At 36.3% G+C, this 27432-nt stretch overlaps 1 protein-coding gene across 1 annotated transcript in view; it reads right to left on the bottom strand.

Moving 5' to 3' along the window:
• Positions 1–21916, bottom strand: part of pdhx (pyruvate dehydrogenase complex component X) — a 36563-nt gene extending 14647 nt beyond the window's left edge. The window contains exons 1-5 of the mRNA XM_030137178.1: positions 21742–21916; positions 16538–16621; positions 11974–12074; positions 6720–6928; positions 5437–5535 (exon numbers count right to left, since the gene is read on the bottom strand). Coding sequence (XP_029993038.1) covers positions 5437–5535; positions 6720–6928; positions 11974–12074; positions 16538–16621; positions 21742–21877 — 629 coding nt within the window. The 5' untranslated portion in view covers positions 21878–21916. The remainder of the gene's footprint in view (positions 1–5436; positions 5536–6719; positions 6929–11973; positions 12075–16537; positions 16622–21741) is intronic.
• Positions 21917–27432: the final 5516 nt, after the last annotated feature.

Raw genomic sequence — 27432 nt, forward strand, 5'->3', positions numbered from 1 at the left:
ATAAAGTATAATAAAGTAGCAGGAAATTATCAATACAACAGAAAAAAGATATGGAAAAATATGTACACATATAAAGCTCTAAATATACAAACATATATTTACTATTTTGACTTTTATTTTTAGTGTTTTTCATTATTTCTGGTAAGAATTAATGTTTGATTCATTTGTGTTACTAATGTTAAATCTAAAACAAACTATTTACTGTTTTGGAAATGCACAAATATTCAACCCTTCTGGGGGAGGGTTCACCCAGCTCTCTGTGATGTATTGGAATACGCCATCCCAAATGCTTGTCTCGTTCTTTACCTCGGACATTTGGAAGAAATGGTACCTAAAGGAGACATATCTTGTCAAGATCCTCCTGGTGGCCGGGAAGAAGGCCACAACAAAGAACTGGCTTAAGACCGATGCTTGGTCTTACAAACAACAGCTTTCAATCATAGATGATATACTTGTCATGGAACATCTTACATATATATAAATATGAGAAACATTTCAAATAAGAAAGCATTTAAAAAACATGTAAAGTCACTATTCAGGCTTGAGAGTTACTAGTCTTTTTATGTTACCATTTTGGGAATTTTTTTCTTTCTCTTCCTTCTTCTCCTTTCTTTTTTACTGTAACTAGATCTGTGTATGTATTGTAACTGGTTCTGTGTATTGTGATTTTGCATCCTAAACTAAACCCCAGGAAGACTAGCCTGGCATTTGTGCGTCGGCTAATGGGGATCCTCGATAAAGAATAAACAAAGAATAAACATATAAACTGAAGTTAAAAGAAAATCTCTTTATAAAAAACTGGGGAAAATGGCTGTCATTCAGGGAAAACTGTGTCTATTAAGGGACCGAAACACATACTGACACAAAGAAAAGCTATTCTTTTTATTTGTTTGTTTTCTGTTCTTTTTCTTTTCTTGCTCCTCAACCTGAGATCAGGTTGGATTATGCTGATAAAAAGGAGAAATAATTAAAAATTGTAAAAAAAAAAAAATAACAATAATAAACTTTTTACGTTTGTGTACTGTGTATTAATAATTCCTATAAGTGAAATGCCATTTGAATATATTGGTAAATCAGCCATTTGGCGATTTTATAAGTAGCACTCTAGTTCTATCTGGCTTGTATTTCTCTTGGGCTTTAAGACAGAGGTAACTTTCGGTTATCCACAGGGGCACACCCTGATAGGTGTCATGAGAACTGACAAACAAACAAACCCCATCAGGGTAAGGCCAGGATCAGGTGTCAGGGATGGCACAGGGCAAGTTTATTCAAAACACTGTCTTCATTATCATTCCCTCTGGTACCATGAGCAACTGACATGCTGACTTTCCATTCAGCATCTTTCTCCTAAGGCAACCGGACCGACATATTCATATGTTACACACACCTAACATAATACAATGTGTTTGAAAGACACATTTCGCACCTCAGATATTTGTGAATTCCCCATTCAAAGACGTCATTAACAAAAAAAAAAAAAAAAAGGGACTCATATGATGACAACTGACAGCGGTTTGGAGGTTTCATAAAGGCAGTAGAGGATGTGACAATGTGGTTTAGTTAAGGATTCTGCAGATTGGTACTGTGAGTGCTGTTGAAAAGGGAAAGAGAAAGGAAGACAATAAAGTGGGAAAAGCAGCATACTGTGAGATCTACTGTGCTTTTTTTCTCCCCCCTTTCTGTCAGCCATTAATATTTAGCTTTAAAAAAAAAAAAAAAAGAGGGAGTTAGGAGTGGAGGGTATCAGGTGTGCCTACATTAAGCTCTCCTGTTTCAGTTCGTTGCACCGGGGTCCACCTACCCACATTCATTCATTGTTTTGTCTGGACCAGCTGCCTCTGCCCTCAGCATGTCGACCAGTCTGAGCCCTGCAGATATTTTGCCCTTTTCCCTCTCTGAGCTACATCCTTTTTCCCCTTCTGGTGCACTTGCTCCTCCCTTTCTCTTACTGATACGGGTATTTGTTTGTGGAGGGACTAAGGCAACTTGGAAATCCCCTCCCCAAACACTCACACACACACACTAACCTAAACAATCCACAGTGAATGAACCTTAATGTGAATGTTTTATACTTGTCATTTCAAGAGCACCAAGTAAGAGAGTGAACACATGATTAAAAAAAGAAAAAAAATAATAATTAGATGATTTAATTAGACTAAATGATGATCTATTTTAAACAATGAAGCTCAGAAAATGAGAGATGAAAGACACAGTATGTTGTGCCAATCCTGCCACATGCTTGCCAGGGATATTCCCAAAATAAAATAGTGTCCTTGTATTTCTTAATTTGTTGCGAAATAGTAAGCAAATCCGTTCAGAGCTGCCTGCGGTGGCCTCTTGGTGATGACACCATTGATACCTTTTGTGTGACTGGCTGGCTGATCTATAGTCACAGGAGGCATGTGCTTTTCACACTGACCATTTACAGCCCTACTGACAACCAGGGCAAAGGAGCCTCTGAAAGCCTGGGAGAGGCTGACTGGAATACTAAAGAGGATACATGCACATTGGAGCGCTCATCCAAAGTAAATGAGCTGCAAACGTACAAAGACACACTAATAAACTTTGCCTTCTACTGCCACCTAGAACCACACACTATGTCTATACAATAAAAGGTATAAATACTAGGTTTATTGTACATTTGCTCTTCATCTACACCATAATTCAACGTACATCTACTAAAACAAACATTGTGGTTTTGCAGGTTGTGGTTGTTTTTATAGCCTTGCTTTCCAATAATGACATTTTCAAGCAACTAACCATTTCCCAAAAACCTTCAGAATTTAGCTGCAGAACAATTATAGCCCACACAATAGAATGAGGGGAATGTAAAAATTTTAGATGGCCTAAGTAATTAGAGTAATTGATGATTAATTCATAAAATTAATTGAGTTTTGTGGAATCTAACGTGACCTGAATTATACAGGATTTGCCATTTTAAACAGTCCAACAGAAATATAATTTGGATTTTAATGCCTTTTATTGACATAATATAGTTTATTTTCAAGAATATACACATTCATGTTTCTCTTACATGTGCACTGGGTTAACTCATACTGTTGTTATACCTATCAGTGGTGGTACCCAACCTGTTTTTAACCCCTCTAGTGGATTATGTAACAATGTATGATCTCATCCATAGGTTGCGTGACCTATGTTATTCATGCCCAATACACAGGGGCCCCACTAGAGGCTGGGATGGGAGGGGTTCCCTGTTTGTCGCCTTATCTGATGCGCCATAGGACAAAGGGAAGGAAATCGAGTCTATACTGCCGTTTCTTGCAAGGGGGTAAGTCTGTGTGAAAGTCTTCGCACAAGGAGATTTAATTTCCAGCTAGGACAGAACTCGCCTGTCTCACAAGATACACTACAAACAAAAAGCTGAGGATATTTCTTTTTTTTTTTTGTCTTTTTTTTTTGGTCATTTTTGCCATTTGTAAATAAAACTATTCCTGGTCATTAAAAAAAATGTATTTCAATTCAATTCACACACAAAAAAGTAAAAAAGCGCTGAACAAGAATCCCAACTGAAAAAAAAAAAATCCCAAAAACTAAAAATATCCTTAACTTTATGTTTGTAGTGTACCATGACTACCATAACCTCGGTGATAATAAGGAAATAGGCTAATTAAGACATTTCCTGAAATTAACGAGCGTCAGAATACAAATACAAACATGACGCCAATTAGTGAAGTCCAAAGTATGACCTCTTCCACTCCACTCTACAATCATTACTGTTTTATTAGGGTTTTTTCCCGATCAGATCAAAATCTGTGACTATTTGTGTCACACTTAAAGTTGTATCGACAATCTCTCTGCATCCAAATGCATTGCTAGTTTTTAAAAAAATACATTTCAATTGGAATTATTTGATTTTAATAGGCATTTCATTCATATTTGATAGCACCTTAAAAGTGAGGCTTTCTATCGCTATTTCTGGACAAGTGCCATAGTTTTCTGTTCCTACTGATAATATTTAATCAATCAAACAATGAAACTGTTTTGTTTTTCATGTAATAGTATGTTACTAGTTCCTTGTTTATAATTTTCACACCTCAGTTGCAGAATTCATAATTTTTAAATACATTTTTCTATTGTATTTTTGTTATTCTTGTACAGTGTTTTAAGTACTTTCTTTCTAAGACTATTTTTTTTTCTTTGGCTTTTAACTTTTTTACTCGACTCCAAGAGAGACCTGCACGAGAAGTCCTATGTGCCAGGACTGCTTGTTTGTGCACAAAGTGAAAACAAAAATAAAGAACTATAGACTCATCACCATTACCATCATTGCATATCGCAAATCCCCAAGAATCACCCTCTGCTTGTAGAAATGAAATAAATACATAAATTAAATAAATGAGATGGTGACAAGCTACACATCGACCATAATTTTCTCATCCCCACAGCACATGGTCTGTGTTTCTATGGACACCAGTGGGTCCTGGAGACTGGGTTGCTATGGAGACTGAAGTTACTTAATGAGATTCCCCAGCAGGGTGTGAGGTGGGTAACGAGAGCATTCAATCAGGTCCCATCTGACAGCAGGTAGCCATTTGAGAGAGTGTGTGTATGTGTGTGTAGGCTCACAGCTTTCTGCAGTGTGAATTTGTGATGTAACAAGATTAAACCACCTGAAATCTTAACAACTTCTTACTCACATTATTTTGCTTCTGACCTGCATTACTCTGGCATTTATTTATTTAAGAGACTGCATTAGTATTGTGGCTACCATGCAACTTATTACAATGCAAAACAAACACCTACTGTTGACACATCAAGTCCTGTGTAAACAAATCAAAGAGTGCACTGGATAAAAAAATTATTTATCAGTTAAGCCTATCAAACCACACTGTGCGTGTCTTATTAGGCTCATTTGAGCTTAACTGAATGATTTAATGAACTGTTCTAAAATTCTGGGGAGTAATTCGTCACGTATCAAACTTTCAAGCCACCACTTGTTTAATTCATGTAAGACGTTAAGTGTGTGTCAAATTAGAATCTAATGATAGTTGTCACCATTATATAGTTGAGTGTAATGGTTTTATACATTATTAACAGTTGTGCTCCTAAATTCTAGTAATTAATTAAGTTTATAAAATTGTCACAGACACAGGTAGTCATTGGTGATAATGAATGGTGGCTTAAAGTCAAGAACCAGTAGTACTACAGTTGGCATCTGTCTTTGTTTATATTATAATAAACCAAAATCTATGCTGAGCTGTGAGCCATCACTGTGCTTTTGGCTCCAGATCAGAGGCGTCCTGCTTTCTCCACCCACTTGAAAGAGATGACATCGCAGGAGATAAGTGAAGCCAACAGGCTCAAACTCACTAGGGATGGGTTACAATCCATGGTAGTTTCTAGTTGGCAGCCATCTGTACCTGGTATATGATTTTTTTATAAATGAAATTAAGCAACAAGCTCAAAGCTCCTCACTCCTTGGTGATCAGTCCTCTTGGTCCAGTGGGTGTGGCCAGTTTTGGGTCCAAACCATGGGTGTCCAGGATGTGTCTTGCTGCTGGACTCAGACGTAACCTAGGGAAGAGAGATAGAATTTTTTTAACAGTAGTTCCATTTCTAGTTTTTAGGCTGTTTTTGTGTTAAATTCTGATGTCCTGATGAGTTGCAGTCAAATTCTATTGTAATTTTGTCCAGTAGAAATGACACCTTCTCTATAAATAAAACTTGATGATTCTGAAAACTGCTACAAAGTCAGAAAGAGGTAGAGAAAAGGATTAGTGGCTGAATGGAATATGTGCAGATGTGAGGAGTTTTATTTGTTTAATACTGGTTTTACCACTCAAGAATGGCCTTATTAATGAGAAAAAAAAATCTATATATGTAATAGAGTCCTTTTTCATGACCAACCAACATCTATCTGACCAAACTTCAAGACAACAACTTCCCATGTGAGTCTGATGGTTCCAGATAAAGCAATACAAATATTTTAGTTTGAGGCATCAGAAAATGAATGAAGTTTTGCAGATTCACACTGAAGATGTTAGCAACTCTGATTAGAAGTGGGAATCCATTTTTTAAATATAAATTTCATGACATAGAGTCTTAGCATCAATGTGTTCAAGATTTTAAAACAGGAATCAGAGCATTGAGTTTTCACTGAGAAAATGCAGATTTCTGCATGTATTTGTCAGGTGTCATGTGCACATTTACTGATCAGTCATACAATTTTGCATTTTAAACCTGTAAATCTCAAAACAGACAATCATCGTTGCACAGCACGAATCTAAATCGTTGTTACCTAACAAGTTGATGTGGCCAAGTTACAAATCTGAATATGTGGTTGGACTCACCATGAAATGTTTGCATAACAAATAGACCTTGTTTGTTTTGTGGGAGTTCCTGTGCCTTTTACTTGTGTATTTATTGTGTCAGCAATGTTAGACTGAATTTCACGTTTTTAAATGTGAACCAAGCGAAACCTTCTTACTCATCATGCTAGATAAGAGAGCATTAAAACAATTATAGCCTTATTTCAACCATAATGTCTGATCTTCATAGTAACATTTCATCCTCTCATATAAATTATATTTCTATTAATATTTTTATTGATCTACTCTGTGCAGTAACACCATAGCATTCAGTGACCTAAATTAATTCATATATTTGAACTATAAGATGATCTTAAATATAGTTTGTTATATGTGTAAAGCTCATCTATACATAGTTTGAGCTTATTAAAAAGAGGAGGAGCCACTTACGGTCCTGATGTGGTCTGTTTTGGTGGCTGAGGTGCAGAAGGAGCAGGAGGGGGCACAACTGGAGCAGCGGAGGCCTGGGTACCATCTGGAGCTGCAGATGGAGCAGCAGCTTCTGGAGGTGGGATCTCGACCTGCTTCCAGTCCTGCCCTTCCTCCACCATGAGGGCAATGAGAGTGCCCAGGCGAACATTGCGACTGCCCTCCTCCATCTATAAAGAGGGTGAAAAAAGCAATCGTATAGAACGGGAAGGATTGTCAAAATGGGTTCTCTAATTTCACAACTGCAACTGAGAGTGAAAAGCTGCCTCAGTCTTCTCTGTTTCATACATGTGCAAAAGAAGCTGTCAGTTAAGCAGTCATCCCTGAACACACCTTAAAATGGCTATCATTAGTAGACAGCTTCCCCGTCTCTTCAATTTCCATCACTCAATTACTCCCCCTATTACTGTGACAAAACAGGCAAAAATACAGCTGTGCTTCAATAGGTTCCTGGAGTGCTATGGATGTGTTTTCATGTTGTTGAGAGCTGTCAACCATTGATTCACTATCCTGTTACAGAGTAATCCAAATCCACTGCAAGCCTTTTGCCACTCTCCCCAAGCAAGGTGTTGTTCCTCAGTCAATATTGATCAGTGTAAATGAAAGGCCGGGCACAAAACACAGGGATGGGTGGCTTCACTTAATCTCTTTTCAAAAAGGTATCGACTAGTGAGCTGTCTCTTAAATGTATAGCTTCATCTCAGGGGAGAAAGGGGATCAAGAAAAGAAAACGTTGCCAGAAGGGGAGAGGAAATCACAGTATATCCCATATTCACAACTTCACGACTAAGTGGCTGAGAAAAAGGTTAAGTAAATTAGCATGCCCCCCCTAAACGATTATAAATAGAGGGACAGTGATGTATAACATGTTGTAATAAACAACCATAAGTAAATCCTTAGACAAACTAATCAGCACGCCCTAACTCCCTCTCTATAGTAGGCTTGTAAAATCAAAAGCTGCATCCTAACATTCATATCTAGCTAAGTGGAAAGAACAGTAGAGTGTATGAACACCTGCGCTCACTGGTAGAAAGAGCTCAACCTCTGTTGTTAATGTGTGACACTAGTTCACTGTAGAGCTAATTGTTTTGTAGTCTGATGGCGGAAATGAAGAGATGAAGCTGCAAAGGAGACTGCACATCAGATTGTCGAGCTTAGATTAAAAGAGGCAAAACAAACACAAGCAAATTTAGCTAAATTTTCAATAAGTTACATTTTAAATATTACATTTGATGTCTGAGTGCTGAACTTAAACAACCTGCAACTATAGGATGTTGTACAACAAATGCCAGGGGGTAAAATATATTGATTTTTACATAAGGTATACATCTTGTGTCTAATGTGTGACGACCCCCACCCTGAACACCTCGTTTTTTTTCATTCTATTTGTCAGTGTGTGTATGTGTGTGCACACCTATGCGTTTTTTTTTTTCCCTCTCTGGTTCTTAGTTCCTGGTGTATGTATAGCAACATACTTGAACAGCGGAAGGTGATGGATGGGGCAGAACCTAACGAGGGAAATTTCCACACAGTCCTCGTCTGAGAGTCCCAGGGGAGTTTTTCCACATGGTAGAAACTACAGGCACAATAGGTTTCCCACACAAATGTGGTAGTATGGCACAAACATCTGTGTACTACATGATGTGTTACAATGCAGCTATCACAATATGTAAATATGACTAAAGATGAAGGACTACTACTTCACAGCACATGGTTGTAGAAAAAAAAATGTAAACAATCCCAATCATAACATCAAACACTGATATAAATATATTTTTTACTATGAATAAAAGTAACACAATTAAATACACAACTACAAGTACCAGTATGCATCATTTATGTGCTGACTAAACAGGATTGAAGTTTTACAAATAAAACTGGCAGTTTGGGCCATTTGGATGTTGGTTAACACAGGAACTCTTTCCACAGGAAATGCAATAGATGTGAAGAAACTGCCTCTCCCCCTACACCATCAACACACACAAGAATGCAACTATAGGATTTTAACAGTAAAATAACTGGCACAATATGCACGCTACACGATCGCTTTACCATTGCTTCGTTTTCAGTGGTGTTGGGCTCAATACTGCCATCATATGGTTATGCCATGAAACATATGGACACCATAAACAATTCTATCACTTGACATTTGCAATAGTTAAGATAGTTTTGTGAATGGAATAGTGTATTCTGAGCTTTTGATTTAAAAAAAAAAATCACAAATATTTTGTTTCTGTCATTTTAAGATAAAAATATAAGTGTCAGTTCTTACTGGATCGATGTTTGGACTCTTAGGACCAAAGCTTCATCAAAACTTCAAAGTCTCCACAGTCTGACACAGCATTAAACTCTTTACCAAAACACCAAGGCTTCTCAAACATGCTTTTTTGTTGTCCTGAGTAATTTTAACATAAATAGTACTTGGTAGACATAGGTTTTGTATTTCTCAAGCTACCTATCCCACGAGTGGTTGGCCATTTAAGAGAAAAACAGAAGAGAAAGAAGAGAAAATGTGTGAACTGTGATTTATATGCTCACAGTCCTATATTCTGTGATTATATAAATAGAATCATGACTGTATTTATATACAGTCAGCGTACCAGATCCAGTTTGCATCCATTTCTATGGCAGCTGTTCAGCAGCAGTAAAGTCTGAGATCTCTGAAAAGGCTCTTCAGGGACTTCTCTAAAGACCATTAGCTAAGTTAATGATATTACAGCGTCAGAATAGACCATTTATGAGGTTCTAACCTACTTACCCCCAACTGTTACCATACAGCCACACAAGCCCCCCTGAGAGTCTAAACAGTTCAGTAACAATAAGCTCAGCCTCACTAGTCATCAACATTTGATTTGATTTCAACAGATTGGTGGCTGCTGTGGCTGTTAATCTTGTGATGTAGATTCCATAAACTTAGATCATTTCAGTTTTGGCCCCCAGCTGTCACAGGGGGCAAAGATCATGGCTAGACATTGAACACTAAAAAGGTATAAATATAAATAAAAGCTAGACCTCTCACAGCTCTTTTTTGTAACACAAAGATGGATTTAGTTCAAGAGGAGCTCAGCATATGATCAACAGAGCATGACAAATTCTGTGGAATAAAGGAACTACATCGTTACTGATTTTTTTTAACAACAGCCTGATGTAATCTCTCACATAGAAATATAAGCCACAACTATAGAACAGGCTCAAGCCATCTGAGCATCCCTTTTGTTTAGGTGTCTTACCATAAGTAGCTGCTTTCAAACTGGCCAAGTGCCCTCATGGCACATCATTTCACTCCATGTTTTCTGTTGCTTTGTATTGCCTACATTCCCCAAGGACAAGATGCCATAAAAGATAACAAATGTCGTCTCAATCCTGACCTGTGACTGTAGGCTGATGTATTCAGTTTTTATGCCAGCAGCGTAAGAGGCCGGATATGTACTTATGAACACATTTAATAAGATTTTCTGAAACAGACTAAACACATAGTCTGTTTTAAACATGTGATTTTGAGTACATATATCTGTAAAGATTCACTGGTATGACACTGAATCCTGAGTGTAGAGTCACACACCTCCAGGCTCTATCCATCAGTTCATTTTCCGTCATGCATTTTCCATTTTATGCTCAATAACATTCATCTTAGATACAACAGAGGGGCTGTGGGTATTTATGAATGTATGTACTTTCCTACAGAGCATGATTGATTGTACCTAGAGCAGATTTTCAGATTGAAGCCCTCGGGTCAGGGCAGAGCAACACATATAGAGTACGATGAGATACAGTAATCTGTGTTCTTGGTGCTTGAGCTCCTACCCCCAACTTCCACATCCTATTATGTGCACAATCCACACCCTGTTCTCTCACCTCCAAGAGCAATAGTTGAAAATTGGTGGAGGACCATAGTAGCAGTTGACCCCCATAAATAACCTCTGTGGAGCACAGGATGTCCCATGTCTACTACAGTCAGTCCAGGCCTTTGGCCACAGGCAGGTAATTACGGTAGCCTCTAAATTAGAAACCTACTGGGTGCTTAGAGAGCTGCTTTACACCTCGAAGAGAGCTAATGCACTCTGACCCAGAGAGACTGGACACCACATTGCCCACGCCATGTAAATGCTCGAGTGTACAAATCTTTGAAATAATGCTACTAGCTGTTGTTTTTCTCATTAACTCTGCACATGCTCTCTATCAGAGGGAGAGAGAGCTAGGGGGCTTATCTAATACAGACCATCTTTCTCTGCCAGCTTCTGCTTTAAAGCCCCTACCCCCAGTTCTTGGGCGGTTGTCATGGAAACTACCTCATCCTCACAGTAGCAAAGACAAGGATGGAGTAAGGGAATGTTGAAGAATGCAATTCAAGAGAGGGGTGAAAATAGGCATAATCCTGAAATCAATTATTACCAGACATCCCTTTTTTAAAAAAAAGAAATTAAAAAAATTTCTTGTTTATGATTGGTGCAAGTGCGAACATTATATTTTCATTTTCATTTCCCTGTATTATATTTTGCAAGCAATCTGCACATTGTGTTTTCCATTCTCTTCGTCCACTACTGCAAACTGGCTGTGTATTTGTGCTTTGTTATGAGTGCACCCACAGACACATCACCCAATTAATTTGAACTCCCTTCAGGCTGTCCAAAATGCAATGCCACATTTGTGTTATCCAATAAAGCACTCTGTGAGACTCAGCAACAGAATATTTTTCCCCACAATGAGCCATGGTTAAACATATGAGGAAGTCATTTCCATTTCTATTTCCTCTGACTTGACTTTATATTCAGATCTCTAGCAAATAATCCAAAAGTGAAAGAAGATAAAGCACCTTCATGTTTTCATTTAAGAAGATGAACATGTGGGCAAGTGATTTGTGTTTTGCCGCGCATTAAAAATTCAAACTACAAACAGCACAATGGGGGGATGGAATGAGAGGAGTATTTGTCACTGAAGGCACTTTGTCAAAGCTTTGCTGTCAATGTACAGTGAAAGTAGGTGTAACAAGCGTAGCCAATTAGCATAGGCAATGAGGTACCCTGAAACAATACCAACAGTAGCACACTAATGGGAAAAAACTCATTTCAAAGTATAACCACATATAGCAAAAATGTGGACCATACGTTGTTAAATATGTGTGGAATGAGCGAGGCACCGACAATAAACTAATTAAACAAATGCAAATGAATAATCAGCTGTCAAAGGAGATGTATCCGTCAATTCATTCACTCACCAAGATCTTTGCCAAGACACCATCATCATTAGATTCCATGATAACAACAGCCTTGTCAGTCTCAATCTCACAGAGGGCGTCACCTGCTGCTACTGCCTCACCTGCAAAAGTAAAAAACACATACACAACTTCAAACATTTGGCTACTACACTAGAAAAAATCTAAATCTTAGCATGTGTATTTTTCTCATTTCTACTCAAAATATCTCATCACACTTAAAATAAGACATAAATACCTAAAGAGTAACTTATCAGTGAGATATAAGAACTTATTTTTAGACAACAGATCTTGAAAATCTTATTTCAAGAAATCTTACCAAGATCATTTTCACTTGTTCCATTAGCAGATGTTTTTGATTAATTCAAGTTTTTTTGCCTTAATTCAAGCAAATGGAATGGAACAAGTGAAAGTTACCTGAATAAAATTTCTCAAAATAAGACTTTCAAGATCTATTGTCTAAAAATAAGTTCTTATATCTCACTGAAAAGTTACTCTTCAGGTGATTATGTCTTATTTTAACGAGATATTTTGACTAGAAATGAGAAAAATTTTTATTTTTTTGTCCAGTATACAAGCATCTATTTTCTAGATATTTCAATATAAAAAGGAAACTTAATTGAACAACAAATTACTTGATTCAATTAAAAGGACTGAAAACTCCAAGTCAGTTCGACTCCATCGTGGTTTTGCGCACACAGAGAACAAATTAGTAGCCATTTAGGGACAAAAAGGTTACGCAGAAAAGATCTGCTCTGGCTTTGGCCTACATATCAAATGAAGGACCTAATCAATGTTTCATGGAAAGGAATGTGAGATATGGAAATGCAGCATGTCTGATAGAAGACAAGATCTTTGCCCATCTTCAGTATCAGAGTAGAATCCCAATGGTCGACAACATGAGAGAGCGGGAATATATTAGCATCTGCTTAGCAATGAAAGAGTAGGCAATTAATAGCCAGTAGTGCTGTCATTCTCTGCACATATAGCCTATCTAGTTTAAGCTTGAGTGGTTCAAACTACAAGTAGACAGCAACACAGACAAAAGGATATTGTCTCCCTAGACAAATAAGGAGACACTAGTCAGCTTTAAGGGTCATTGATAAACGAAGTACTTGTAAGAAATCAATAGTTCCTTGAAACTGGCAAAGAATGCTTTTGGATATATCCTTGCACCCACTTAGTTCTAGTTGTTATTGACAAATTCATGGAGAGGAGTGAATCCTTTATGTAAGACCATGTCTTAAGGTATAGAGATCAGCAGCTTCAGCTCTCACATCCTAATTTTAGGCAAAAAAAAAAGAAAAATTAAGAGTATGGATCATCTGGGCTAGTTTAAAGAAACAAGAGTGTAAAGGATTTCTCAATACAAAAAGTCCTGTGTAAAACCTTATGGTAATTGTTCAACTGAAAGAAAAAGATGGAGAGATTAGAGAAAGGGAAGAGTACATGGGGATGGGTGAAGGGAAGGTTGAAAAAGCAGAGTATTGATGTTGGAAACCCCTGAGAGTAAGGGGTAGTGGAGTCAAGATTGGATTTGTATGAGGCTTTACCACCAATGACCTCAGGGGTTAGGTGAGACGAGCAGAATTAAACATTAAACAGGTGACCCTCATACTGTGAGTATGTATCAGGATTATGACCAAAAAGTTATTTTCACTATGTAGGTATGAATCTAGGGGTTTGTCAAAATGCATCAGCTACACAAATACTACACTTACAATATTTATTTATGTTAAACAGAGACAGTTCTTTTACTATTTCAGAGAGCATTCCTATTTTAGTGTTTCATTGTAATTCAAGTGTGAAATGGGAAACTACTACACTACAAAGCAGTTTGATTTTTTTTCCAAAAACGATTCAACAGTAGATCAATTACCCACACGGCAGACAAAATAAGAGCCTTTCAAAGCATCTCAAAAACCTTGAATTTATTTATAGCCATCAATATGACTCACTCATACAGAAAATACTATCCCAGTTGTGTTTTCCCTGTCACAGACATTTTATGTCTCACTGACACACATGTACATATCTCACCCTAACACACAGAGGCACATGGCAACACAGCAAACCAGCCAATCAGAATTGAGTATGCTGCTTCATGATAAATGAGAGTGGGGCTGTGGCGCCTGGCTGAGCAGAGTTGCTAAGCAGTGATGAATAGTGACAGCAGCGTTTTCTTTGAGCCAATTAGCACCAAGAGGCCCTCAGGTGCTCAAAGTTCTCAGGCCTCTGCCTTACAGAACAATCTGATGTCATTCATTAAATAATTACTGCTATTACTGGTCATTTTTAAAGAAGAGATAAATCCTGAGCTTTGAGGAACACAGAGGTGCGGATGTATCATGGTGGGAAAAAAATGCTTTGTTTCCAGTTGGCTCTTTCCATTAAACTGGGTTTATTTTGGCATCTGGCACTTTTCCAGCTTTTTAGACCCAATAACAAAAGAGAAATTTAGACACATTTCCCCCTAGCATGTACCTAATTATCACCTCAGATAAATGCAAAAAAATTATACTCTTGCTTTGAGCCATCACAAAATTAATGCATTTTCAACAAAATATTGGGGCCAAAAATTGGACCAAAATCAGCACAGGAAAAGCTACCTAGGTGTCAGTGCATTTTATCTTGAAAACATGGCTGGAAATGGTCTTATATACCGCTATAAATAAAGACACTGTGTTAAATTTGATGATCCTAGTGGTTTTCCTAATCCAGACATGTGGGTTTTTCATGAATCGGCAGTCTCATTTGAGGTTTCATGCATAACCCATCGTGTCCACTCGTGTTACATGCAGAACTTGCCTATTTAAAAACAAATAAATCGCGAGTGATTTTGCAACAGCGGTCATTTTTGTGAAACACTCTGCTTTGCATATTTACTTCGATTCCCAAAATGCGTCTGTGAGAGAATAAAGAGATATTTGAAAAAATAGTAGCGCGTCATTTTCGTGTCCTTTTTATCATGTTACAAGGAGATTTTTGTATGCCCACCTTAAATAAAAATGTGTTTTATCTGAAAAATAGTTTCTGTTTTATTTCAGTAAATATTCATTTTCAAAATAAACCCAAAGTGCTTCCAAACTTGCTTCATAACAGTCTACATGTTGTTTGAATTTTTAGCCCCTCTGTCCTGCTTTTAGGAATCAGTTTCATAGAAGCATCCAGGCCAGTTTCATAATTTGTATCCATTGATTACAGTTTGTGTTCTCCATTTACCTCATCTGAATTAACATGTGATGGACCCACCCTTCATCCGATGCTAATACAGAATGCTTAAATTAATATAGTTTTATTTTGGGATGTATAGATTATTCAACAAAATAATACTATAGAAAATGATATGATATGATACAGATAATTCAAGCTTTGTCTTTTTAGGCAAGTTTATTTGTATTGTGTATTATACATATTTCAAAGATAAGACAATGTAAATTGCTCTACAAACTATAAACGCATTTAAAACAACAGAAAACATTAAAAACATTAATGTCAAGTTAATGTTATGTTAAATAACATTAACATTACAACTAAACCTTTGGCTGATCCTCCATATTTGTTTTATTCATTTCTATCTTTCAGATCTCAGAATTCCATTTAGATTTTGATATTTGATTTATAATGTCCATTTATTCTATTTTCTTATCTTGTGTTTCTTCAGGACTCAAAATCAAATTTTGTTCTTTCATCTCTGCGTATTGGAACGACAAATAAAGCAACTTGAATCCTTGATATAAAAAATAAAGGAGTAAAAATTGCAGTAAAATGTTATTAGTGCCAAAGAGAAACATCTTCAGTCTGGATTTAAAAGAACAGTTGCAATTGATCTGCAGTTCTCTGTGAGTTCCTTCCAAGTATTTTGAGCATAAAAACTGAATGTTGCTTCTACATATTTAGTGTTAACTCCAGGGACACAAAGTGGACTTGTTCCAGACAACCTGAGGGGTCTGGGTGGTTCATAGGAGAAAAGCATACCAGAAATATATTTTAGCCCTGAACTAGTCAGGTGTTTGCACTGTGATAAAAACAATATGTGTTCTGTTTTACAGAAGAATTAAATAACATTATACTGAAGTATAAATTTGGTGGGATGAGGAAAGAGTTTTGCTATAAAAATGTAGTGATATTTTAAATGCCATATAGTTAAACCTCATCTTAAGGTTTCTGCTTCATGGATACAAATGGATGTGTGAAGTCTAAAGAATGTATCAGTAACTTTGATAAATGATGTGCTAACTTTAACAACTTAATTAAAATAGACCAGTTGCATTGCCATCCTATGACTTCAAGAAAAAGTCTTAACATTTCCAAGCCTTGTGCAAATCAAACATGTCATAGCAATTAAAAATTAATGCACTAACATGGAAATATCACATGGTAAGTACATTGATGAGTAAATCATGTTGGAGGAAGTCTTTTTGGTTACCTCAAAGAAGCGAGAAATGTCACATTTGAGAGCATATGCAGCTCAGATTAGTAAAAAAGCATCAGACAGAACACTGTGTTAATGGAAGCTGGCAAGCAAAGATTGAGTCATATGTTTAGTATTATTATTATTTTTTACCTTCACTCTTCAGCCATTTGACTATGTTTCCCTCCTCCATGGTTGGAGAAAGAGCTGGCATTTGCACCTTGAGGGGAGCGACACCTGTAGGATTCAGAGAGAATTACCATTAAATTTGTGGATACATAAAGTTAGAGGCCATCAACATTAAAAGATTTTCTAAACAAACATAATTATAAACAGTGCTGCAGCCATTAATTTAAAAAAAGGTCATCAAGTAACATGTCACAATGTATTCAGCCACAACAACGCCTCAGGTCACTCAACAAATTCAACTTCACGGCAGTGCACAGGAAGCGACAGTGCTACAAGGAGGGAAGAACACTGTCAGGTTATGTAATTGTGATCATGGCTCACGCTACACCAGAAGCTACAGAGGCGCTCATGCTCTTAATAGCCTTGAAGCCACCATCCGAGATTCCCCAGTCACCGGCTGCACTCAAAGGTCAAAGTTCAACTGGACAATGGGTCCCAAGGCAGCCACAGAGAAGACATGGACCTAAGCTGCGGAGGAATCACTATAACTAGCCTGCAGTCCTTGAAGCTGAAACAGTCAGAGTTATTGCATGTGACATACATCAAAAAAATATGCTGTGATTAATCTGGTGGACTACCTCTGCACAGCCAAGTACTCACATATGTATAGTGGTGGAAAAAAGGGTTTGGACACCCCATGCATTTGTGTTCCAAAGATCTGAACTATCAGGTAGAGGTTTTGTCAGTATGTATGCGGGGTGAAACTGTGGAACAGTCTGGATCTTCAACCACATGCAATGCCAGAATATCCACAGTTTTAAAGCAATTTACAAATGTAGGGTCTGGTCACAGTACAGGGAGGGTGGGGCTTATTGTTAATTGCTGGGCCATTCCATCTTTGGCTCTTTCTTACCTGTGTTGGCATGTGCTTGTTGTTGTTTACCATGTTGGTATGTGTCACTTCCATTACCACTGTTGGTATGTAATTATTGTGGAAACACATTATATTATAAGTTACGCAGACTATCATTTAGATAGCTACTACGTGTAATATTCATCAGTTTTCCTCATCTGTTTATCTGTTATTTACATTATTAGGACTCTAAACAAATGTAACTTTATCATTAAGGAAGCAAAAGTAATGTGTTATGTTGTATAAATGTGAAATGGGGGTGGGATTTAATACATTTTCTTCTTCCCAGTCCCTTTTCAACAGTACATATTGAATTTATTTTGTTATTACTACAGGTACAGGGTGGGGAAGCAAAATTTACAATATTTTGAGGCAGGGATTGAAAGACAGTGTATGACCAATTAGTTTATTGAAAGTCATGAGAATTTATTTGCCACAAGAAAATTTACATAATAGAGAATGTTTTTATTCTATGTGTCCTCCTTCTTTCTCAATAACTGCCTTCACACGCTTCCTGAAACTTTTCCTCAAATATTCGGGTGACAACATCTCCCATTCTTCTTTAATAGTATCTTCCAGACTTTCTCGTAATAGTTTTGCTCATAGTCATTCTCTTCTTTCCATTATAAACAGTCTTTATGGACACTCCAACTATTTTGAAATCTCCTTTGGTGTGACGAGTGCATTCAGCAAATCACACACTCTTTGACGTTTGCTTTCCTGATTACTCATATGGGCAAAAGTTTCTGAAAAGGTATGGATAATAGTGTTAGGTATGATTATGACATCAATATATGTTTGGTTTCAAAACAATTGACGTAGTGCCTGCTGAGAAAAAAACAACTAAATGTTCATTGTAAATTTTGCTTCCCCACCCTGTACATGGGAATTGCTATATTATCTTGATCACTGTTATTTATTAATGTAGTTGCTCTGATATTAGTTCCTTGTACACATAAAAATGTTCTTTTTTTCTTCTGCTCAAAACAAATAAATGAATGAAAATGAATGAATGAATGAATGAAAGAAAGAAATATATTTTATTAAGAATCACTTTTAAGTCATTGAACTCTGCTTCGTATTGTGCTGTATTCTGTACTGTTCAGACAATATTGTGTATTCTCCACATGCTCCCTTCTGCACATGTTCTGTTCTGTCGAGGTCAAAACTGGATGTTTTGGCAAGATAATAAAACACCTAAAGTGCACGACACATTGAAACTGTTAAGAATTTAGTTTTGTTATTTTTCTTGTTAACAATATACAAAAAATTATTGCATTTGTTTGGGTCTGTCCACTGCAGCCACACCTTTTGAAACAAGATTTTTCCACAAACAGTTCTTAATATTTGGGATTGTGTAAATTTTAGGGGTGTCCAAAACCTTTTTTTCCACAACTGTATACTTAGAAAGTAAAGGAAACTAGATGGACATGAGAATTAAATGAAATATCTTTAGAACCTCTCACTAAATGTGACACCAACAGTTTCAGCTGTAACAAAGATGACACGAAGCCCTCATATTTTGCTTCTGGTACCAATAGAAAATTCAGAAAGTGCTGCTTAATTTAAGAAAAAAAATGCATTTAGAGTTTGGTGACAATTCACTAGGTAAATGTCAAATATGTACAATTAGGAATTATAGCTGACTATGACTACACTGACAGTCACATCACTGCTCCTTATAATAATAACAATAATTGTAACAACAACAATCACAATACATTCAAACAGAAATAAAAATGACAGGTTTACTGTATTTGTCTCATTACTAAATCAAACATTTCACAAAGATGTTCAGATGAGATCTATCAGTGTTTGGCTATGCTGTGTGCTGCTGCCATCTGCTGGAAATTTGCCAACATCACACAAGCTTGCATTTGAAAGGGAAGAGTATAGAACATCAACAAATCTTACTTGTTTGACATTTAATTTTTCACACCTGACCTCAGGGTGTTATGTTTAATAGTACCATACTGTGTGTCTATGTATAGCCATATAAATCTGTCAGATTTGTGAGTATTGTATGAAAAGTGTTTTAAAGCTTAGACACACCATGTTACAACAGGAAAACCACTAGTGTACTCATCACACTCATGACGGCAACACTTCAGTGTCATTATTTTGCCACTGGGAATGCTTATTTACAGAGACGGCTTTGCAGTTATTGTGACAATTGAATGATTCCTGAAAAAAGTCCTTCTTGCCTGTGCGTGGTCTGTTATGAAAAGTAAAAATGCAATACAATTTTTAAAAAAAAAAGAAAAAAACCTTTCTGGAGTCATAAGCAGCTGGTTACTTGCATCTACATACATACATACATATAAATATACATACAATGCTGTGCAAAAGTCTTAAACCAGTATTAGGTTTCTGGGCTTGTACGGGGCATGTACAGCATTAAAACAAAAGTTTCAGGGAAAAAGCTGCTTCTATTAAACAAAGATGTAATATCCCATTTAGTGTGACCTCCCTTTGCACTTAGCATGCCTTTAAACCTTTTGTTCAGACAAAATAAGATTCATTGCATAAATTTTCTGACATTTTATACCCAACTTTTCTTCAACTTTGTCAAATGTTTAAAATTGCTTGTGTTTGTTCTCGTCATGGGGTCAGGGGTCACATTAGGCTACATACTGAGTTTTACAATCCATTTAGTTCAGTTTGAGTGTGTGTTTTAAGGCTATGCAAATATTTTATGCAATTTGTTGTAGCTGAAGAAAAGAGAATAAGAAATATATATGTGTTCTCATTTCAACCCTGCAAAATCAACAATGTTTTTATCCATTGTATTGTGCTTTTGAGTGTATTGGGGTGTTTTTAATGCCCGAATGTGGTTTTTAAATTTTGTCTTACAGCCGTGACAAAAGATGAATTTCTGTTTTTACTTGGAACAGACAATAAAGTTATCCATCTTTCTTTCTTTCTTAGAGGTGACCTAAGACTTCTGTACAGTACTGTACATAAAAACACCTTAATTTAAATCTCCCCTCTCCCCCTACACTACTCAGATCTCCCACTTATCATTGTGACATTCATTCTTTCTGAACTCTTTTCTTATGAGTTACTGTTTTTGTCTTCAAGTCTATTAATGAGTAGTTTAATCACTGTAGTTAGATCTATTTACCAACAAGTACAGTCAAACTTACTGTATGAGTTTGAGTCATTCACAACCTACCCCTGACAGCGTTAATATAATAATAATGTCATAATATATGTGCAACATAAATATATTGTATTCAATGGACTCTATGCACAGCCCCACTACTTCCTGAATTTCAGGTGGCTCCTTTAGTTCCTGTCTTTCATTATTGAACACACTGATTAATCCAGGTGTGCCTAATCAATCAGTTGTCCCAACAAGTAGCAGACACACCTGGATTAATCAGTGTGTCCAATAATGAAAGACAGGAAATAAAGGACCCACCTGAAATTCAGGAAGTCGTGGGGCTGTGCATAGAACCCATCTAGAGTAGTGCTGAATATTAATGCAACATCAGAAAATATGCAAAATGTGATTTCCTTCAAACCGAAAAAAGACAGAGAGGATTAACATGTGGACTCGAACAAGGTGAAAAACACTTTAGAAACATATGACAATTGAGTTGTATTCACAGAAACTGTAATCCTGTTATTCAGCTGATTTATGTTATTACTTTTGTCGGTTTCAAGCTTTTGTGAACATAGCACTGCCAAAACTTATTGCGTGCTATGACTAGTTATTTGTTATCTATTCTGATGTGTAGATAGGTGAAAAAGGAATTATATTTAACTATTAATCTGACACTGAAAGTAAGGAAGGGACAGGACTAGATAAGCCACTGCTTCTTTCTGTCCCTTCTCAAACTGTGTTTATGAGTTGATTCATATGTAGATTTATATTAAATGTCTTGTATTTCGTTACTTTTTTCTGTGATTAATGACAATTGATGGGTGCATATGTAATTGAATTCTTACTTATTGTTTTTTTTTTTAAGTTCTTTTTTTTTTTTTAACTTCAAAGGTTGAGGCAAATAACCTAAAACTAAACTAAACATGATATTTTAGCGTTTCCTTTTCGTTTCGTGTAACTGTTCTCATTTTGGGGCCAAGATATTGCATACACCAGGGAATTATTCGATAAGATAAGGCGACAGAGTCCTTCTTCAGGTTAACAAGCACAGTTAAGAGTCATTATGTCATAAAATCGACCGCTACATTGACCTAATTAAAGACATCAAGGAAAACAGTACATGCTAGCAAGCGGTAATGTCAACGGCTGGACACTCCTCGTCCGCTTTTGAAAGGCAAAAACGAATAATAAACTAATGTCACTCACCGTAAAAATAAGGGGACTGAAAGAAGTGTCTGGTGTGCTCCTGCCATGATTGTGTCCCCCTCAAACATTTGTTAAAATTAGATAACCTGAGGCCAAATAATATTCCCTGACGACCCAAGCGTAAGGAGGCCGCCATGTTGTCGTCCTCCGTCGGTGAGACGTGTCCGTGTAGATGCCTGACTGTAAATCAACACTAAGGAAAAAATTCATCGTGTTGTTTACAAAATAAAGTAAAGTTATGGTTATAATGTCAAATAATTACCGTAAAAATTTTATTTTATGAATTGAGGTAAGTTATTTGATTTTTGTGGAATTGGGCCATGGTTAATTTAGAGATTAATTCGCAAGCTTTCAAAAAGTAATCCTTGGGTCCTTAGGGGGCCTTTTTTGCTTGGTGTTGTTTAAATGGTAGAAATGATGGAAGATCATTGGCCTGCTGCCCCCTGCTGGGAATTAAGGTAAAAAAACAAAAAAAACAAAACATACTTTAATACCTTTTATACTGCATACAGGCTTGGAAAGTGGTTGTAAGACAAAGACAACTAATATTTCTTAACTATTTTAACCCATAAAGATCCAAATATACACCTAGCGACCAAAAGCATCTACTGATCTAAAATGTTTAATAACTTTAGAACCACTAATCCTGTCAATACATATAAATAATTGGTGTTTGTCATCTTTTCATGGTCATCAGATATGATCCATTTGGATGTTCATAGGCTCCATAGTTACCATGGCAACACCGTCATCTTCTACAACAGGGGTGTCAAACTCATTTTAGTTCAGGGGCCACATTCAGCTAAATTTGATCTGAAGTGCCAGTAAAATAATAACATAATATATAAATAATGTCAACTCCAAACTTTTCTCTATGTTTAGGAGTGAAAAAAAGTAAAATTACATTATGAAAATGTTTGCAGCTACAAAATATCCTTTCAAAAAATGTGAATAATATGAACAAACTGGGAAAAAAATGTGTAATTTTAACAATGTTATACCTCAGTTTATCATTTACACATTTAGATTATAACTTCTAAATCACAATGGAGCTACAAATACACAAAACATTTAGTAACAAGTGGAATACTATTAAAATTGCACTTACTTCTCTTAAGACATTTCAGGTTGTTCATATTTGTTCAGGTTATTCAGATATATTTGTGAAATTATACTTTGTTTTAGTGTAAATACATGAAAATATTTACATTTACAAAGAGAAAAATTTGGAGTTGTGAGTATTTATAGGTTACTATGATCCACCTGAGACTGAATTGGTCTGAATGTGAAACCTAAATGAAAATGATTAACATCTTGGTGTCATTTTTGCATTTCACAAATTCATCCCAAGGGCCAGACTGAACCCTTTGGCGGGTCAGATTTGGCCCCCGGGCCGCATGTTTGACACTTGTGTTTCTACAACATTGATTCACCAGTAAAACCCATGGAGTTGGATCAGCAACAGTGGATGGAGACACTTGTTTACATTCAGTTAATGATATATTTCACAAAAAAAGTAACTTTTCTGTGTTTTTGATATTATAACCGTCAACTTCAACCAGAGACTTTCTGAATATAATAATTATAATGGATTATATTTATATAGCGATTTTCTATGAACGCATACTCAAAGCGTGTACAGAGGATCTATTATTCACTCACTCACTCACTCACTCACACATTCTCCCTCTGGTGGTGGTAAACTACATATGTATCCACAGCTGCCCTGGGACAGACTGACAGCCCCTCCAACCACCACCAAACATTCATACACATTCATACACCAGTGTGAGTGGCACTGGAGGCAAGGAAGGTGAAGTATCTTGCCCAAGGACACAACAGCACATAGACAGAGCGGGATTCAAACCACCAACCCTTCGGTCATTGGACGACCCACTCTACCACCTGAGCCATGAATATCCACATGATCAGTAAAATAAATATAGGAAAATACATGATGATCATTGAAAAAACACAAAATACAGAGGATAATGTTATAATAACTGGTGATAAATTACTTAAGAGAAGTTTAATACAGAGAAAAAATATTTTGGAATGGCCATAAAAAATAGCACTGGGTCTTTATGGTTTAAAATTGCTTTAACTCTCATTCTAGGTACATTATACATTAGCTGATATATTATTTAGTATCAAGAAATCATTGGAAGGAATGCTTCTAGGACCCAAAAAAGTTTGTTTGAGGTGCTCTTTGGAAAAAGGGATTCATAAAGTAGATGACAAACTGGAAGAAAACTCCAAGGCACTCTCTTTAAGCATTAAAATGCCTTTATTCTCATGGCATGGTCACATCCCATGTTGAGTTGACATTTTATTCTTTTTTTAATTTTTTAAAATAATCAAATGTAGTCATACATTTCATCATAACACATTTTGATTCACCAAGATGCAAGTTGAGTGTGGTCCGACATGTTCAAGGCCTATATTGTATAATGTCTGTGAAAATACTAATGCATTTACTTTTTGCAGTTTTGCATTATAACCACATGTACGTCTGTTACATTTACAAATGTTTCATGCAGCAGGATGCCGTGTTCTTGTCATGATGTCAGCTTCCTGTTTGGCTTGAGGAGCATAGTCACAATCACAACATTTATCACCACATGATTTTTTTTGTGAAAGTGTATCTACACAAGGAAGTAATTGTGTAATATATTTGTCGAAAATATACGGGGAAATGAGCATTAATGGAAAGTTAAAACATCTGAGAAGGAAACTGGCTGTGCAAGAGAGGTAGCACAATGGAACACTTTTTTTTTATTCTCAACACTTCCTCATGCTTTTGTCTTATGAAAAATGCAGAGAAGACAGAGCGGTAACTGATGTCTTATTAGGTTTGTCTAGCGTTGATGGAGTTGATACCTATCGATTCTCAATCACAACTTTATTTCTCATCGTCCGGGTGTATCTAACTACCACTAAGCTTATAACACCGTTACCTCCCAAAAGTACAGCTACATTAATGATACAGTTTTAATCTGCCCAGCTCGCAGTTTGGGCTGAATGCCTTGCAGGTCCATTTGAGTGTGAAGAGAAGATGATAAGTGGGCCCGATAAGCTGGGACTGCATATCTGCTGAGAGAACACAATAGCCCCACTGAGCAGGCATGGGACACAGACACAAAATCCCAGCTGGCTGTCTTTATACTCATGCTCAGCCTATCTTTCTCATCACTTCCCTGTTCTTCCTCTAGCATCTATCTGATCGAATTAATGCACTCCCTTTTAAATAATAAAATAGGCCTTGCCTGACTCATTCAAATCTGGAAATTATTTTCTGACAATGAGAGATAACGGCAGTTGCAGACAGATATTGCATGTTGTTTCTGGCTGAAACAAAAGCAGCCGTTGCTTCACTGTGCAGCGTCATGTAGAGTAGTCCAGCAAATACCTGTCGATATGTTCTGTTCTCATCTTTCCAGACATTTTTTTGTCTAATGAAACCATTCTCTTGTTTTGGTTGATTAAATGTCTCTTTTTTTTTTTTTTTTTTTTTTTTTTTCCTGTGAATGTACGCTGTTGTATCTTCCCAGATATAAACCAGTTTGATTGCAAGTTTGTGTTTGTGCCATCGGTACCTGCAGTGTGCCCCTGAGTACCAAGTTTACAATACTAGTTGTACTGGTTTAACGGTGCTTTCCCAAATTTCAGAGGATCATTATCTTCTTTAAGTTTCACTTTATTCTCAAGACGCACTTTGTTAGTCACCAAGAGGAAGAAAGCACACAACTGGCTGCTATATCCAATCCAACTTTATTTGTAAAGCACTTTAAAACAACTGCAGTGGACCAAAGTGCTGTACAGAAGAATAACTAAAACTAATTTTTTTTTTTTTTTTTTTTTTTTTTAAACCTGTCTTGTCCAGCATCATAACAGCAGAATGGTAGTCTGGCTGCCTTTTGGTGCTCAACAAATTTGCTTTGCCAAGGGAAACTTCATAAAGTATATGAGGCCACCCTTGAGGGCCTACTTTTATTTTATTTTATATATATTTATATTTTAGACATCTGTGATTGTACATTGTCATTTTATGCGGCCTTAAATGTTTTTTTTTTTTTTTCTCTCTCTCTTTCCTTCTTTCTTTCTCTGATAAAAGTCTGACTAGGGACTGAAGATGGAAACTAACAATAGCTATAATCTCCTTATGTGAATCATCAGTTACTACAGCTTGTTTATAACAAGTAGAAGTTTTACTCTGTAATTTGCATTGTCCCTATCAAATAAACTTAATAAAAAAAACAAAACAAAAACAAACAAAAAAAAACAGAACTGAATAAACTGGGCAGAAAGACAGAAAAAAAAAAACCCAAAAAACCAAACAAAATTACAATAAAATAAAATAAATAAGACCTATTAAATAAGGAACATGAATAAAACCAAAATAAAAGAATAAAATACAAGAATAGATAAAAAAAAACATAAAAAGCTGTACAATTTCAAAACGGTAAAAAAAGAACAATTAACCAATACCAAATAAAACAATAGAATAAAATAACACATTCAAACATCTCACATGGTTTCAAAAGCAGAGGAGACCACAGACCATAATGTGGGTTAAAGTTCTGTAATTTAGATCAGATGTCGGTAACAGTCGTGGACCTTCTACTGATAGTATGTAAAGGCTGGGTTTGCATTCACACAGCAGTGGTCTGTTAATCAAACCTGCCTCTCTTGTCTCTTTGTGCTGCAGAGGTTAGATTAGTCATGACAATTTGCCTAACTGCTTGCTTATCTTTAGTAAGTCACATCAAACATGTCCCCGTATCACATTCGCATTATTCAGAAGTGAAACTAAGGTCAGATTGCAGCAGCGCGGTCGTTGCATGCATGGTCTTGAATGACAATAGAGTTCAACTTGTTTCCTTGTAGGTGTTCATCTGCTTCTTCATTTCTGCTGATAGACACATTTATATCCCCCCCACGTCGACTCATTTATATTATATTTATGATCTCTCTGTGTTGCTGTTGAGGTAATCAAACACAGTGAAATGTTCTGCTTTATGGTGCTATGTGGGTCAAGGTTAAACAACACTGACTCCTGTTCATAATACACTACATGATTAGTTTACGGCTCCTCAGCTTTACAGTTTTATGTGCAGCTTTCATTTAGAACTTACTTTCTTCTGTCATTATTCAATACTTATACAACCTACAGTCATAATTCAAGTGGCGCTCTGGAGAAGCTACAACGTGATTGCTTCGTGGAAGGAAGAACGAAACAATGGAATTAAAATGGATATGCACTTCATTTCAAATTGCGCTGGTTGCTTGTTTCTTGAAGTATAACAATAAGGCAATCAGTCGCTATTCATTCCATACAATCCAGAACAGTTATGAGCTATATCGTCTCTGTAATTTTCTTTATGTCATTCACTCTTTAATAGAATATAGAACTTCAAAAAATAAAAGAATCTAATTACATGCAGTGTCTTACAATCAGGGAGTAAATATATACAACAGCAATTCCATAAGAAACATGATGATCTATAAAATGTCAATAAAATCACAATGCAGTGATTAACCCATAAAGACCCAGAGTTACTTTTGTGTCAGTTTTTTTTCTCTAGATTTATTTATTTATCACCATTTACTATATATTATCCTCTGCATTTTGCAGTTTTTCAGTAAAAATCATGTTTTTTCCTATATTTAATTCACTGATCATCTTGATCA

Source organism: Sphaeramia orbicularis, chromosome 6, assembly GCF_902148855.1.
Source record: "Sphaeramia orbicularis chromosome 6, fSphaOr1.1, whole genome shotgun sequence".
Classification (NCBI taxonomy): Eukaryota; Metazoa; Chordata; class Actinopteri; order Kurtiformes; family Apogonidae; genus Sphaeramia; species Sphaeramia orbicularis.